Below are 18,049 nucleotides of genomic sequence, written 5' to 3' on the forward strand. Positions count from 1 at the left end.
GTCTACATTGGGTCATTATTACTATAAATTCAACCAAAGGTAAAACCTGTTTTATTACTGAAAAAGCAATGTAAACTGGGTGTTCATTCATAATAAATAGTGTGGATCATGCGAATAAGAAATGCTCACTTGCACATATTTGCATTAAAACTATCATCCTTTTTTTTTTTTATTTGGGTATCAGTCACAGTTCTTCAGAGCAGTGATCATTTACTGTTGTTTGTAGTAATTATTGATTAGTAGCGGCAGGAAAGAAATTGAAAAAATATAAATTGTAACTTTGCATCCAAAAAAGAACAAATAAAAACAAACAAAACCAAAACAAAAAACGCTAGTGTTTTTTTCCAACCTCAACACAGAATATCCACAGCTACGTCAGATTATCAGTACTACGAGTTCACGTGCAGCGACAAATTTAGGACTCTTTGGCCTTTTTGGTCTCTCCCTTCACCGTCATTCTCTTCCTCTTGACTCCAGTTTGCTCTGTTGAGATACATAACTTTTAAGTATCACAAGCATATCCTCGAGCTCAAGGAATCTGACACGAAATATGAAATGGGCTTCTGACCTTTGCCTGCCGTTTTATTTTGCTCCTCTCTCTGAGCTGACTGCCTTGCAGAGTGTGAGGAGGAAGAGGAGGAGGAGGAAGAGGAGTCAGGGAGCTCCTTCCTCTGTCTGTGACCCTCCAGCATGCCTATCTCCTGGGCTCTTCCTAGAGAGAGGGGTGCGGTTTAGTTTAGAAACTAATTTAATACGTGGAATAATATCTGCCTTTAATCTATTACCAGTCAGTTTTTACCAAAACTGTTTTGATGATAATAATAATTCGGCATTATGCATACCATACCTCTGACATCCAGAGGTAGAGATGCATTTAGAGAGCATAAAACAAAAATCACAAAACTTGTTAGTTTTGTTAGCCATGCATTCTGGTAGCACTGCAGCCAGCTTCATTTGGCAGGCGAAAGGCATCGATGAAAGGCAGTAAAGGGCTGAGCTAGGAAATGTTCAAGAGAATTCAAGACAACTTTAATTGATAACTCTCTCTGATTTAACAAAAATGTTTGAGGCTTTGTCAAAAAAAGTTATCAAACTCTTTACAACATTACATTTCTTTTTATTTTAAGAAATAACACTTCCACCGATGACAAAGGAACACGCCGTCTTTTTGGGACTTTATTTTATTCACCGTATCCCCCAGAGTTAGATAAGTCCATACATACCATTCTCATCTGTGCGTGCCATAACTCTGTCTGACGCACCCACCGCTAGCCTAGCTTAGCACAAAGACTGGAGGTAAATGGCTCCAGCTAGCCTACTGCTCAATAAGTGACAAAATAACGCCAACATTTTCCTCTTCACATGTTGTGACGTGTAGTTACATCGTGTACTAAGACCAACAGAAAATGGCCGATATGGCTAGGAACTAGGGCTGCACAATTTGTGATTACAATTACGGAGGCCACAATTATGTAATCGTTCAATAAAATGTAAATCGCAATTACGCAAAAAAGTCCACTTATATTATTCACTTAATGTGTTTATCTTAAGTTTTTCCCCATCGTTTTAATTTTTTGGTTTTAGTATAATATTATAATACCATGCATATTTTTGTTTGTACTTTTTTTTATTTAAAGAAACCAAACGAGTGTATATTTGACTTTTGAGGCTTTATGCTATAGAAAATCAATAACAGTTTTTCAGGAATAGTGTTTTCAGCTTGTTTATTCTGATATATGGCATGCAATCACTTCAAAAAAATGGCATAAAGCATTTCAAAACATCACTCAATGTAAATGGGGATAATCGTAATTAATAATCGCAATTACAATTTTAAAGGAATAATCGACAATTATGATTTTTGTCATAATCGTGCAGCCCTACTAGGAACTATACTCTCATTCCTGCGTAATAATCGAGGAACTTTGTTGCCGTACCATGAGTGCAGCAATGATATTACACAGCGCCTGAAAATAGGCTAACTTCCGTCAGCATAACCAACGTGACAACCTGCTTGCACAGAGAGCGCTGGGGACTATTTTCAGGCGCTGTGTAATATCACTGCGCCGCTGCACTCGTGGTACGGCACAAAGTTAATTGATTATTACGCAGGAATGAGAGTATAGTTCCTAGCCATATCGGCCTTGAAAATCACAACTTTTCATTTTCCGTCGGTCTTAGTACACAATGTAACTACACATCAGAACATGTGAAGAGGAAAATGTTGGCGTTATTTTGTCACTTATTGAGCAGTAGGCTAGATGGAGCCATTTACCTCCAGTCTTTGTGCTAAGCTAGGCTAGCGGTGAGCACGTCAGACAGAGTTATGGCACGCAGGGAGATGAGAATGGTACGGACTTATCGAACTCTGGGGAATACGGTGAATAAGATAAAGTCTAAAAAATTGGCGAGTTCCTTTAATTTCTTTGATTAATAATATTATAAGAGCATTTCGTTATAGCAACGTTTATTAATGTACATTCAAATAGTTAGAAAGTTCATTGCTTTCACGTTTTCATTTTGGAATGTACATTATCTTATTCTGCACTATCCCATAATATTTGTGAATGGCTTAAGGAAGTTACTATTTTACGGTAAATTGCCCCCTGTCCGCATTGTTTCTTTTTGGAATATCTTTGATCGATTATGATCTGCTTGAAATATCAAAGTCTCAAAACCGAGTTGAGGTAAACAATATTAATACACACTCTAAACTCCAAAAAACGCAGAAGAATCGAATCATATTTGTTATAAAAGAGTGTTAGACTAAGCAATCAAGCTGCAACACGCTCCCTTAATGATTGGATTTGGAAGAAAATCAAAGATCACTCTCAGTTAAAGCAAAACTACATACACTGCAGAGCTGCCACATCCCCAAAAAGGATGAAACTCATTTATTTAGGTTCAAATTATTTTACAAAGTACACAAAGTTCCTTAAATGGTCATAAATCAGTTATATTATTAACTCGGTTTCTCATCAGGTTATTTAGTAATAACATTACAACTATAAACAACATGTGTTCTTACATGCAACAATGAGGGGAAAAAACATTTTCAGTAATTAAAAATAATAAAAATTGCATATCAGTACAATGGATCTAGCACTCTACCAGCATTTACAAATGTTTAACAAACAAATCAGACAAGTTGCCATAAGGTTTGAACAGCAAGTTACATACTCCAAATCCACACTCAGTTGTTAAAGTCATGCACAAAGCACAATTCTCTTTTCCTTTTAGGCCAAAGTACTATTCAAAAGGCAATGTGCAATCATGAGGACACTGCAACACAAAGTGCTAGCGTAAAGAAAAAACTAATCTCACATTATGGTCCCAAATAAAAGGAAAATGACACGCATCCTGCGCAAAATACTGACAGTCCCCATATATAAATATATAAACCAAAAAATTGTTCTGAAACAACATTCTAAAAATTATAAAAAGGGGTGGGGGGGAAACACAAACAAGCAAAAAAAAAAAAAAAAAAAAAAAAAAAAAAACGCAATGTACAGACATCTGAACAACAGTACTAACATTGTTTGAGCTTAAGTTTGTGCTGAAAGGGCTCCATTATCTTACTTGTGTTCCAATCGCAGGAGCTGTTCCTTACCATTTATGGTTAGCGATTTTAACTGTCCATCTTCTTCCACTTCTACCCGTTCCTGTCCATTCTCGACGATTCTACAGAAACAAATAAATAGCGCATCGATGAATTACAGGAGGGAATCATTTGTAGGGTTAGGGATCGTTTGAATGTTAGCGATTCCAATTCTTATTAAAAAATATTTTTTTACTTATTTATTCTGTCTTTTTACAAACAATTTATTGCAGCTGAATACCATGAACAAATCTGCAGCCTAAAGACGACTTACACAAGCAAAAACTACTGGCCTAACTAATACAAATTTTTAAAATTATTAAAGGATTAGTTCACTTGTAGTTCACAGGATTAGTTCACAGTACAAATTAAAATGTACTGATAATTTACTCACCCCCATCTCATCCAAGATGTTCATATCTTTCTTCAGTCGAAAAGAAATTACGGATCTAGTACAATGGATCTAGCACTCTACCAGAATTTACAAATATTTAAAAAACCAGTGCAAACTTCTGTACGATACCAGACGAGGAATAGCGTCTTATCTAGTGAAACCATCGACCATTTTCAATAATAAAAAAATTGTATAAACTTTTTAACCTAAATTGCTCATCTTGCGATGCTCTGCGACACACCACGGATTGCGTAATCACGTCGGAAAGGTCTCGCTAGATGCACATGCGAAGACCAATACAAACATCCTTTAGCAAAAAAAAAAGGTAAAGCAAATGATGTTGGACGATTTTGAAGTTGAAGATGGAGTGTTTTTTGGTAAATGGCGTTTGTATTAGTCCTCGCACGTTCGCTTGGGGGCGGTACTTCCACCTACGTCTATCTTGATTACGCAATCGGTGGCAATCGCAGAGCAGCGCAAGATGAGCAATTTAGGTTAAAAAGTATATACATTTACATTTTTTCTTGAAAATGACCGATGGTTTCGCTGGGATCATGCAGAGCCTCTGAAGCTCTCCGAAACTGCATTGATTTGGACCTTCAACATTTTGGTTGCCCTTGCAGTCTATGATGTGGAGAAAAATCCTGGAATGTTTTCCTCAAAAAACTTAATTTCTTTTCCACTGAAGAAAGAAAGACATGAACATCTTGGATGGCATGGGGGTGATTAAATTATCAGGAAATTTTCACTTTTAAGTGAACTAATGCTTTAAAGACAAGTAAACAGTCAGTAATAAAATAGGAACAAATAAACAATTTATCAAAGCAAACAAATATACAAATGAATCAGTGTTTTAGGTCTAGTATTCAGGTACAGAAATTGAAATCAAAAGTAAAATAACACTGCATGGTCTTCACTTTATAATAGATTAATCCTTATTAAAGTTACAAAAGTTATTCAGATCAGTGAGTAATTTTTTTCTCTTTTTCTTTTGTTCTTTGATTAACATTAAAGGGATAGTTCACCCAAACACTAAAATTTGATGTTTTTCTGCTTACCCCTAAGGCATTCAAGATGTAGGCGTCTTCGTTTCTTCAGTAGAACACAAATGAAGATGTTTAACTCCAACCGTTGGTGTGTGTCACTCATATAATGCTTGTCAATGGGGTCTAATTCTATTAAGAGTAAAAAAGACATGGACAGACAACTTCAAATTCAACCCTGCGACTCGTGACGACACATCGATGTCTTAAGACACGAAACTTACAAAATTACTTTTAAAATTACAGCCGGGTCATAGATATATACATAGATACCTCATTAGTGCCTGCGTGGATCATGGCGTGGATCGCTCGAATGAGGAATCTACATATACATATCCATGACCCGAACGGAATTTTGACCTCACTCACGGGAAGTGATGGCAGTCTGCAGAGCTGAAGCGTTCGTCTGATATGAGGTGAAATTAATTGCATAAATACCATTCGGTTTCTCTCAGAAACCGATCGTTTCGTGTCTTAAGACATCAATGTGTCGTCACGAGCCGCGGGGTTTAATTTGAAGTTGTCTGTCCATGTTTTTTTTACTCTAATAGAATTCGACCCCATTGACAAGCATTATATGAGTGACACACAGCAACGGTTGGAGTTAAAAATCTTCATTTGTGTTCTACTGAAGAAACGAAGACACCTACATCTAGGATGCCTTAGGGGTAAGCAGAAAAACATCACATTTTAGTTTTTGGGTGAACTATCCCTTTAATGACACAGATGGCAACAGTATATTAGCGATTTTTGATTCCCAACCCTAATCATTTGAAATGTTGTTTCAGGTTATGTTGCTTATGTAGATGGTTTGATGCTTTTTTTCACATCTCAAATGCATAATCTCAAAGGTGCCTACCTTTTTGTAGTGATTTTCCTCCCATTGATGAATTTAGTGGAGGTTGACACAGAGCGGAAGCTGCCCATGCCTCCGCCTCCGCCTCCACCACCGCCACCTCCTCCTCCCCCTCCACCACCAAATGAAGTTGAAGAGAAGGAAGTAAAGCCACCTCCTCCCATATGCCCAAAAGGCGTGAAACCTACAGTACAAAAAAAAAATCCATACTATTTATATTAGTCTACAAAACGTCTGAACAAAATACAATGGAAACGTGTTTAATGGCACCAAAAATACCATTTAAATTGTTGTCCTGATGCACATGAATGTAAATATACAAGTTCTGAAGCCTGTGAAGGATATCATAAACCCTGATGTTTGACTTGCCTGGCTTTGGTTTTAATTTACAACAGTTTTGTTTATGTTTGCACTTTTGCATCAATTGAAAAGATTTTGAAATGAAGAGTGGACATATTTGCTAGTCTGGATGCCAGCCGAACTTAGCCCCGCCCACAACATTTGAGGTCGGGAAGTTCGGTCTGGATTTGATCCGTTGTGGAGCAACTATGCTCGAACCAGAGCTGTTCGGACCAATCAAATTGTCTGGGCGGGCTTTATACGATGATGGACAGTAACGCAACCATCCACGTCACCAAAGAGCGCTTGAGTTGAATTTGTTTGAATCAGAGAATGACGACATCAGGCTAAAGTACTCTGTGTATCCTTAAATTACTCTTTTACAACACCAGCAAAGATCGTTTACACTCATCTTCTTCTTCCAGTGTGTGTGCAGTTGAGTTCTGTTAACAACTATGCGTTAAAAAAATAAATTGTATTAAACATTACAACATTAAAGCAGTACAGATAGTACATTAAAACGACAACTATGCGTTAGTGAGGTTTCGTTCATGAACAATTCGTTCTTTTTATAACTAATCTTTAATATGACTCGGGAACAACGAGTTGTTTCAGAGAGCGATTAGTTCATTTTGTGTTGACCGCGCATGCACTACTTGTCATTGGTTCTGTTCAGGATCTTCTGCATTCAGCCTACTCGAATCTGAAGACTTGAGAGTGAAACTAATCTTTCCAGGGAACAGACGTGATTAAATGTGAAGTGACAAAAAGAAAGAACGACTCTGATTCGGAGCTGAGATGAACTAACAGATAAGACTGCATAGCCTGAAGACCCAGCTAAGCAATCAATGAATAATTTCTTTCTTAAAATCTGGCCTTGGCTGCATTAGCTTATAATTTATTCCAAATGTGATCAATGTTTGCATAAATACTAGATGTGTCAGGGAATTTAACATGTGACATTTTAATTATATTCTGCTGAAATGAACGAAATAACTTGAAAAAAGATTAGTTCATTTTGTTGAACGAGATTCAAAGATCAGAGTCCGTAAAATGATCTGAACTTCCCACTACTACTATGCTTCGCTCAGCATACGTCATTTACTCCGTTGCTCTGATTGGTTGTAGGTCTATCCAATTGAGTGCAGAGGCATTTCAGTTAAGAATCGCCTTATAATCTGTATTAGCTGTCCTGTAGCTCAAACAGTAGTGCATGGCGCTAGCAACACCAAGGTAATGGGTTTGATTCCCAGGGAAAGCAAGAACTGACAAAAATGTCAAATGTGTACCTTGAATGCAATGCAAGTCACTTTGGATAAAAGCGTCTGCCAAATGCATAAATGTAAATAATCACAGCCCAATGGAGCAGTTTCAGACTCTGAGTATGATAATTTTATATCGATTAATCTATCGACTAATTTATCACAATAATTTGAAACAATTTCACTTAAAAACATTTCCCTTTAATTAAAAAAAATAAAAGAATAAAGAAGAGAATATCAGCAAATACTTTTTAGTGTTGTCACAATACCAAAATTATGACTTTGATACGATACCAGACTAAAATGCCTTACTGATACGGAATCGATACCATGGCAAAAAACTGGCAAGTAATTGAATAATATGACAGAACTTACTATTCATTGTTTTATCAATTTTTTTAAACCCTAAAAACTCACTTGGGGTGCGTCTCAATCAGCTCCCTAGTTCAGTAGTCAGGGAACCGACCCATTGACTTCTGTCCTGATCAATGCCCTGACTATTGAACTAGGGAGCTGATTGAGACGCACCATTGGCCAGCGTGTTCCTGCCCTGCTTCACAAAGAATATTAGGTCCGGCCCTTTAAGAGCTGCACGGACCAAATTCATTGCAACGCATCCGATTTCTCATTCCGACTGTGTTTACCTGAATACTCGCCAGGACGTGCATTTTTACATATTTTTGACCATACAAACTCAATAATCCGCGAAACTGACGTTGCGATCTGTCTGAGTGAAAGGCGTGTGGCGGCTGTGCGTGCTTCAGGTCAGAGTCCGGCTGCGCCGCACTGTATTTTCTAATGCAAGCGTTTCTATTGCTTTCTTTTCCCTGAGCTGCGCATATATATTTGACTGCTCTGCTTCCATTGTTTAATGAACGGTGGAAGCAGAGCTCACACACACGTCCTCACTCCTGCTGTCACACATGGACGCAAATTAAGAAATACTGCTCTTTTTAGAGTGCTGTCAATTTTAAAGTCTCGGTACTGATACTGATGATTTCATATCGTACCCAACTTACCCAGACGACAAAAAAAAACTGACGAAAAAAATACTGGTCGCTTGTATCGACCAATCGCGACAGGCCTAGTCAGGCTACATATTTGCAATATCTGACCTGAATCAAAAGATGTAAACCCTGCCCCAAAAGGTGGGAATCCTCCAAAGCCTCCAAAGAAGGATCCTCCTGTCCGGCTCCTGCTCATGCCCCGCTGCTGCTGCTGCTGGTGGTGGTGGTGGTGCCGCCGACTGCCACCAAAGAAGTCATTGCCAAATGGATCTCCACCTTAAAAAAATGTGCATGTAGCATTTAAAAGAACTGCCTAAAAAACTGCTCCACCATTGAATGCTCACAAAAAAACAGCAAGGTAAATACAAACTCACCAAAGAAGTCTGCAAATGGATCTTGTCCACCAAAGAATTCCCTGAAGACATCCTCAGGGTTGCGGAATGTGAATCCAAAGTGGTCGCCATTATAGTGCCCTCTTCCTCCTCCTCCTCCTGCCCAAATGATCAAAAAGTGACAGGTTTAAACATAGTACACTGACATCATATTGGCATATACATTTATTTAATCCAAATTAAAAAGTCCAAATCACTGTAGGATGTAATTTACCTCCACCTGGTGTTAAGCCTTCCTTTCCATAGCGATCGTATAAGCTCCTCTTGTTTGCTGAAGGAGAGTAAACCAAGAGTTAAGCAACTACATTTTGTTCACTAACTCATAGTAGAGCAGAACATGCCAACATAAAATGAGAGAGACCAAACAGATTTATCGCACAGCAGTTGTTCATAATATAGTAATTATATTACTCGTGCACCAGACCTGAATCATACCTGGAAAGCACCAGACACACAGCACAGTGGGTGCAGTATCATGAGCAATTAGTTATTTCGTGGATTTTGAGTAAAGTCTGCCATAAAGAATGGCTAACCTCTGAACACAACCCCTCCTTCTGAAGGAGTGTCTTGATAGTCTGTGCAAGGCTGATAAGGCTGGGAGGTCCGTAATGGCACAGGGAATGTTTTAAGTGTTTGTTTAGCATGCGATTTTAGACAATTTGTGTAATCAGCTGTCACATTTGGATATAATAAAAACAAATTCCCAGTTTAGTGTAACTGCTAGCACAAACAGTAGGGTGATGATACATTTATACCGGCTGTGAGGACTTTACAACCAAAAAAAAGCTATTTTAAAGCTGCTGTCCGTAACTTTGTGTTGAAGATTTACAAAAATTATATAATGAGAATGTACAACATGAATCATTTTCCAAACCGTGTTTTTGTCTGAATCATCATGGTACACTTATAATAAGTGTTTATATTGGTACTATTTCAGGCCAGACTGGTAGGAACCGCTGAGCTTTAGCTGTAGCTTTAAGCTAAATATTTTAAATAAAATGCCATGTCCAAAACATATTTATTGTTATTATAATTTTCATTTTAATTATTTTCATTGTTCATATATTACTTGCTTTTTTGTTTTACTTTTTTTAAATATCCAAAATTATTTTAAAACATTTTTTTATTTTTGAACAAGAATTTATAGCTGTAAATTACACAGCAGGGCTCTTCAACCCCAGTCTTGGAGGGCATGTTTTCTGCAGACTTTAGTACCAATCCCAATTTAACCCACCAGTCTAATTTGCTAGTAAACACCTTCATTTGCTTCTTCGGGTGAGTTTGGTTAGGGTTAGAGCTAAATGCCGCAGGACATTGGCCCTCTAGGACTGGATTTGAAAAGCCAAGTTACAGCAACATAGCGCCCTAAAGGATAATATATATATAAAAAAACATGCAATTTAAACAGAAATCAAGAACAGAACTTCTGATCTATTATGGACATTGGAAACTGTCTTTGGGCACTGTATCGCATGTCACTGTTTGTCAACATTATGAGTAGATGCGTCAGTTATGGCCATCGACAGGCCTGGACCTCTCTCACATGTGCCCTGGGCAACCCTTATTGTTGAACCCTATTTTTTTTTTTTGTCTGGTGAAAGTTAAGACTTACCATCAGACAGGACTTCATACGCCTCTGAAAGCTCTTTAAACTTCTTTTCCGCCTCATCCTTATTATCTGGGTTCTTATCTGGATGCCACTTCAGTGCTAGTTTCCTGTAACTGCAAGGGAAATACAGCATGACAAATGAGCCTAGACAGGGAAATCATCATATTTAACACCACTGAAAAAAAGTGCTACTATTTTCTACAGCTGAATTACTCTAATTTTGTCTAACATGCATTGTTAAGGATGCAAAGAGGACTAAATTGAAGTAAAGATGAAGCTTACGCTTTTTTGATGTCATCTGGAGATGCGTGTTTCTGCACTCCTAGAACCAGGTAATAGTCATCGTCCATGGCATCAAACTACAATGGCTGGAAAACAAATGGGAGGTCAAACAACAAAATAATAATAATTAGTACATACCTGCAATTAGCACATACCCTTTTATGCATATCTACAGCCTCTAAATTATCAACACGAGTAAAACTTTACTGAAAAACCTGATATACGCAATCTTCAACATGCCTTTTCCCCTCTGACATAGTTCAGTTTAAGTATTGATTTACCATAATTGTAAAAATGTCCACCTTCAGGGAATGGTATATGTGACGTTTTGCTCTGAAATCTTTAATGATTGTATAAAGCAAACATAAGAATAGCTTTTATATAATTACTCGTGTTTCAAGAGGTGCACAATTTCATTAAGTTTTGCTCCCTCCCCCATAAAAAGCCTGATGTGTCACATATAATACAAAACAAAACACATATGCAAACTTAAAATAAAAGATTTTCATTTATATTTTATGTAAAGGTTCAATCAACTTTAAAAAAAAAAAGATTTCTCAGACTATTAGGCTATTTCTTGTTAGACTTTACAGCTTTACACGTCCTATGTGAAAGAGCTAAACAAAGGCTGAAGTGAAACAAAGAATAAATTAATAAATAATGAATAAAATTAACACAAATTTCAGGATGCTCAGATTTTTCACAATGCCCTGTAATTGTTCGTGACAACAAATGTGATCAAGTTGTCTAAAAACGAGATTTAAAAAAAAAGCTTAAAAATAGCCCACGACTGAATGACCAGCCGAAAACAGGTGTTTTCTGAATATCAACCGGGTCTATTTACAGTTAACACATAACATGATGACATTAGGAAAATAAATGTTAACTGCACTCTGACAACCTGTCTGTTACAGTAAATAAATACAATAGATTTATATCATACTGAAGCTGAATTAATTTAGATCTCGTAGTAATATAAGAAATAATGGTAACACTTTACAATAAGGTTGTATTAGTTAACATTAGTTAATGCATTAATTAACATGTACTAACCATGAACAACACCTCTGTTCAGCATTAGTTAATCTTTGTTAACGTTAGTTCATAAAAATCCAGCTGTTCAAGGTTTGTTCATGTTAGTTCAAAGTGCATTAACTAATGTTAACAAGATTTTAATAATGCATTAGTAAATGTCGAAATTAACATTAACAAAGATAAATAAATGCTTTATAAGTGCAGTTCATTATTAGTTAATGTTAACTAATGTAGTTAACTAATGAACCTTATTGTAAAGTGTTACCTAAATAATATTATAAATAATTGAATAAATGCTTGGTGGAAAACATCTAGTGTCTGCATGAGTCTATACAAATAATAAAGTAGCACTTGGTCTGATTTTGACCGGCCCATTTCCTCACAGCAGCGCCTGACACTGCCAGGCTGTTTTCATTTCCAATCCGAGACAACAGCATGTGATGCCACTATTTTGACCCAGAATCAAGCTCAGATCTCATTCATGCATGACAAACACCTTGGGGCAATAACTGAATGCTAGATGGGTTTGTTTTCTCACAAATAAAGCATCACGGAAAGGGTTTTGACTTTTGAATGATGGTAAGGATGCATGTGCAAAGTAAGAGACAGAGCTGCTAGCAAAATTATAAAGCATACATTTATGAAAATAAGCAATGTATTTTGATGCAATGCAAATAGACAACCACTAAAATACACTGAATAAAAGTAGATGATGTATAGTTTACCTTACAAAAATAAATTAAAATTGACTGGCCTTCCTGTTGTTCCAAACCTGTACGACTTACTTTCTTAAAGTGACCATTCACTTTCACTGCATGGACAAAAGATGCAATGCAAGTCAACAGTGACTGAGGCCATCATTCAGTAAAAGTATATCCTATGTTCCACAGAAGAAAGAGCATCCTCCAGGTTAGGAACAAAACGAAGCCGAGTTAACGAACAAAGACTGTTCCTGTTTGGGTGAACTCTCTCTTTAAAGCTACGCTATGTCAACAAGCTAGCCAACCACGGACAATACTATTAACATATCCCACAAATGCCCTCTTTATGACTAATTAAAATCTTAATGTGTTTTTACCCACACTTTGAGCAGACCAAAACGTCAGAACAACGGTATACCTTGCTGCTATTCATTTTTCAACCTGGCAACCGTGTCATCTTTTAGATGAGCTAGCCAGCTAGCAACAAGGCTATGAGCTGGCGAGCAGGAATTATTCATATTTATCTCGTTAAGAAAAGCTCTCACGTAAGCCTGGAAAACATATTGAACGCTTAACCTACCTTGTGTTTTAACTGCCAGAGGCAGCTGCTCTGTTTTTGGTCGACTGACCTCAGTCTGTGGAGCGATGTATCGAGCTGATGTGACAAGGAGCGAAGCGTCCGGAAACAACACGAATCGTCTGCTTTTCTGTGAGGATTTGACGTCACGTCCTGTTTGAGGTATTCAAAGCATTAGCACCTTTGGATCCAGATATTCGGATGAAGTGCTCTTGGATGAAAAATACTGGCGATTATTGTTGCTGCATTTCATATTCTATCGCAGAATTGTTCAACAATATTGTGCAATAATCTCTCTCTCTCTCTCTCTCTCTCTCTCTCTCTCTCTCTCTCTCTCTCTCTCTCTCTCTCTCTCTCTCTCAGGTTACATACATAACATAAAAACCTAATTAAACAAGCCATTTCCACAAACGACAAACTAGAGTTTGGCCACACACACATTTAGGCTACAATAAATTACTTGAACTCATGGAGAGCTGATATAAAACGCTTTTGGCGATAAAACTCGATCTCATACCTAATTCTTTATTATTATTATTATTATTATTAATTGGCGAGAGGCACACTGCTACTAGAGACTCTGGTCCCTCTGCTGGCTTGATGTTGCATTGAGCTTCGCAAGTGCACAGAGTTCAATTAAGACATTAAACATTAAAGGGATAGTCCCCCCAAAAGGAACATTGTCATTATTTACACACCCTAAAGTTGTTCTGAACCTGAATTTCAAACACAAAAGAAGATATTTTGAAGAATGTCGGTAACCAAACAGTTGATGGGACCACATTGACTTCCATAGTATTTTTTCCCCCATAAAGCTGGGACCAAGATGGGTCTTGTGCGTGTTGCCCACTTGGGTCCCACCTAGTGGCAAGTGCAATCCAACATGATTGGTTGCAATCCATTATGGAACCCGCGGACAATCCTGGGGCCCATTTTTCAGCCCATTTCATCCCCATATGGGCCCCGCATGCAAATGTTGGCTGGGATGTAAGCCAATGGGGCCCATCAACTGTTTGGTTACCGACATTCTTCAAAATATCTTCTTTTGTGTTTGAAATTCAGGTTCGGAACAACTTCAGGGTGAGTAAATTATTAAATTTGTTATGTTTTATTTTCATTATTTTCACCCTCAAATGGCGGGTTGGCAGGTGTCAATGCCAAGCCCTGAAAATAGAGCGAGCTTTGGTGATAGCTAAGCAAATATTGAATGACTACAATAGTAATTTCTTTCTAGAAATGACATCAAAATTGGAAAAACATTGGTCAAAAACGTACATTTACACACAAACTGACCACCAACCGCAACTTTCAGACGCCATCTTTATTTTTTAGCTCAACTGTCACATAATAAAGCACAGGATTGTGGGATATAAAAGGCAGCGAAGGATACATCTTTGCTGCCTTCATAAATGTGATCAGATGGAGGTATTTCAGGAGACAGCAAGTGAGGCTAACATTGGATTTGGGCGTGCCTTGATGCCTTTAATGTGTCCTCTGAAGGCAGCGTTTTTCAGTTTTCAGATGCGGCCATAGTTACAGCCTTGGAAGCAGGTGCTGGTCTTAAGCCTTGTCACTAACATTCACCCGTTTCTCATTAAGCCAAGCCTGTTAGTAGTTCAACAGCAAGTGCCCTGTCCAGATCCATCAATTAAGAGTCCAGATGCAGCATGGCAGTGGTTATGCCTCTTCAAATACAAATGATTGGCGTTAATCCGGTGCATAGGATACTATCAGAAAATACTTTGACAGTTAATCATCCCATTCAGTGTTTCAATATAATAATGCCATTTTGCGTTGATGGCTTAAAGGAAAACAAACTGGCTAGGAGACAATGCAGTTGTCAATTAGGCAATGAGAATTTATTTTATAGGCTACTTTCATGCCGATATTTCAGTATGATTATGGGTGCAGCAGAGGAAGTTTAAAGGAACACTCCACTTTTTTTGAAAATAGCCTCATTTTACAAGTCCCCTCGAGTTAAATAGTTGAGTTTTACCGTTTTTGAATCCATTCAGCCGATCTTTGTATCTGGCGGTAGCACTTTTAGCATAGCTTAGCATACATCATTGATTCTAATCAGTCCATTAGCATCTCATTCAAAAAATGACCAAAGACACTTTCAATATTTTTCCTATTGACTTGACTCTTCTACAGTTACATCGTGTGCTAAGACCAACTGAAAATGAAAAGTTGCGAAAATTGAACATTTTCTACACCTACATGGCTAGGAACTACTTTCTCATTCCTGCGTAATAGTCGCGGATCTTCGCGGCCGTACCATGGCTGCAGCGGCGCAATGATATTACAGCGCCTGAAAGTAGCCCAGCTAGGTAACTTTCAATGTGACCGGCACTAAGTTTGTGTAGTTGCAGAGAAAGTTTCAGGCTTGCAGCCGACAAATTGTGTTGTGGATGTACCTGTGTGATTAGCCATGGTTCTGTGTGTTGTAAAGGGCTGTGATAGTAAGTCGAAAGTGTAACTACCACCATGTTTCACAGAATACCAACGAATCATTGCGCCGCTGCACCCATGGTAAGGCCACGAAGATCCGCGACTATTACGCAGAAATTAGAAAGTAGTTCCTAGCCATATAGGCGTAGAAAATCGCAACTTTTCATTTTCAGTTTGTCTTAGCACAGGATGTAACTGTAGAAGAGTCAAGTTTTAAATGGGAAAAATATTGAAAGTGTCTTTGGTCATTTTTTGAATGAGATGCTAATGGACTGATCAGAATCAATGATGTATGCTAAGCTATGCTAAAAGTGCTACCGCCAGATACAAAGATCGGCTGAATGGATTCAAAAACGGTAAAACTCAACTATTTAACTCTAGGGGACTTGTAAAATGAGCCTATTTTCAAAAATAGTGTTCCTTTAACTCCTTTTTTAAAATGTCTGTGCCAAGATTTTTTCCCTTGCTGCCGTTTCTGCAATGAGGGGGTGAAATAAAGGAAGTGCTGCTTCATGTTACCTACACATTCAGGCACTGAGGTAAATGATGGTGGCCTGCTGTGCAGGATGAAGAAGCTTTACGTTTTGAAGTTTAGCCTGTTGAGACAACCCTAGGAAGAAACGTTGACCTGCTAAATCACAGTCATACATTCTACCATCTCTCTCTGTCCCATTTGTCCCTTCATGATGTCTAATTTTATCCATGGTTATTGAATAACAGTTCACGAGAAGGCAGAATCAGAGTCAGGCTGAATAATCGATCGTGCCACTCTTGCCGCTATAAATAGAAGTGGGCTAAGTGCTTCATCAGAGGGATGGAGAGGCCTGTGAAAAAGACGGCTCAATGCCTTCAAGAGGAAAATCAAGAGATCAGGGTCATAAGTCAAATTTGCTGATTGCTGAGTGATATATTGACAAGAGTATTTGGAGGAATATCATCACGCATAGATTCACTGGCTTTAAAGGCGCGACGTCTATTTAATCTAAAGTGTTTATTGCAAGGCAGAGGGGAAAGGTGAGTTTCACTGGCTTGAAAATCCTTTGCTATTTAACACCTACACTACCTCACCTCACCACTTGAGGGCTTCACAACACCTCAGACATCACAGTCTCAATCACGGTTATAAATCACTGCACACCCAAGCTTGGCTGGTCTCTTTTTCCAGCACATTCTGATGTACAATATTACCAGATTATGCATCTGCTGTGGATTCATCACTAATTGTTATACGTTTTATTAAAGTTAATAATGTACAAAGCAGTTTTAGAGAATTTGTGTTAATGAATTAATTTATATTTAAGACATAAAAGGATAATATTCTACTGTTATAAAAAATAAAAAAAGCCCTTATAAATCCTGAAAATCAATTACAAGTGGACAAATTAAATGGATGACGATTGGCACCTTTGATTGTCAGTAATCTTAGTTTCAGATGCATAACTGTTCCAAAGTTTGGGGTTGATTATGTGTTTATTTGATCAGAAGCACAGTAAAAACTGTTAAATATAATTACAATTTAAAATAATTTTATACTTCAAAGTTATATATACACATTTTCTATTTGAATATATTTTAAAATGTAATTTATTCCTGTGATGGCAAAGCATCATTACTCCAGTCTTCAGTGTCACAGGATCCTTCAGAAATCATTCTAATATGCTGATTTTGCTCAAGAAACATTTCCAAAATTATTGTGCAAACATCAGAATTCTTTGATGAACAGAAAGTTCAAATATCTGCATTTATTTATGCTAAAAAAAAAAAAAAAAACCTTCTGTACGGGTTCATGAAAAATGTTTTCTTTTAACAATCCAAATCGTATGTTAAGACTGTATTTAACTTGCTTTATGAATGATTCTCTTTGTTTTATTCATGATTTTGTGCTCATTCACTCAGATGAAGGAGGAAATGATACGAGAAGACTGTCCGTTCTGCTGTTAATAGACAGCCTCAGATACATGCATTAAATGAGCTGCAGTCACATTCACATCTCCGTGCTCTGCTATGCGAAGGACTAATGAGGACTAGGGGTTGCTTTTTATTCCAGAGAGAAAATGGAAGGAATTGGATTCAGTTTTGTTCATTTAAACAATATCTCAAAATATATCTTTTCTTTTCACGTTTAAACAAACAAATAGCTGAGGACTGATTCCTGTTTTGTTCCCCAACACGACATTTTAACAAGTGGGAAAGGATAATACAGCTTATGTGCACAAATCATATCTTTCTGTGTATTTGATCAGTTAATTAGACAGCGGCCATACATCAACATACTAATGCATGAACTTTGAGCACAGAATGAGAGAGAATTCATGAAAAGGCTGCAGCTGCGACTGAATGAAATGGATTAATCAACTATACACAAGATCTTGTGGTGTTCCACAGGAATCCCCTTTTATCTTCACTTGACAAGTCACTACAAGCATGTTCCTTACTGAGAGCTTACAAGACTCAGCTCACAGTTCTCCATTAGTCATCTGGAGTCAAAAATCAAGTCATCTAT

General features: G+C 37.6%; 1 protein-coding gene across 2 annotated transcripts; it reads right to left on the reverse strand.

Moving 5' to 3' along the window:
- Nucleotides 1–151: 151 nt before the first annotated feature.
- dnajb6a (DnaJ heat shock protein family (Hsp40) member B6a) lies at nt 152–13,450 on the reverse strand. Of its 2 annotated transcripts, none has more exons than XM_079819268.1 (10): nt 13,099–13,450; nt 10,783–10,868; nt 10,504–10,613; nt 9,106–9,162; nt 8,874–8,990; nt 8,608–8,775; nt 5,895–6,075; nt 3,611–3,681; nt 569–712; nt 152–483 (listed from the first exon to the last, which is right to left on the reverse strand). In XM_079819268.1, exons 2-10 carry the CDS (start codon nt 10,848–10,850, stop codon nt 416–418), a joined length of 984 nt encoding a protein of 327 aa, XP_079675394.1. In that variant the 5' UTR covers nt 10,851–10,868; nt 13,099–13,450; the 3' UTR covers nt 152–415. The 2 variants fall into 2 exon arrangements, with proteins under 2 accessions (XP_079675394.1, XP_079675395.1); XM_079819269.1 differs by having other exon boundaries at nt 13,148–13,408.
- Nucleotides 13,451–18,049: the final 4,599 nt, after the last annotated feature.

The sequence above is a fragment of the Gobio gobio genome (genome assembly GCF_949357685.1).
Source record: "Gobio gobio genome assembly, chromosome: 6".
In the NCBI taxonomy this organism is placed as follows: Eukaryota; Metazoa; Chordata; class Actinopteri; order Cypriniformes; family Gobionidae; genus Gobio; species Gobio gobio.

What these genes read in the sequence shown, in the direction of transcription:
- dnajb6a (XM_079819268.1), bottom strand. Translation starts at nt 10,850, where the DNA reads ATGGACGATGACTATTACCTGGTTCTAGGAGTGCAGAAACACGCATCT. An exon ending in GTATGAAGTCCTGTCTGATG is followed by an intron (nt 9,163 to 10,503) that starts GTAAGTCTTAAC and finishes ACTCTCCTTCAG; the next exon opens with CAAACAAGAGGAGCTTATAC. An exon ending in AAATAAAACGGCAGGCAAAG is followed by an intron (nt 484 to 568) that starts GTCAGAAGCCCA and finishes GTATCTCAACAG; the next exon opens with AGCAAACTGGAGTCAAGAGG.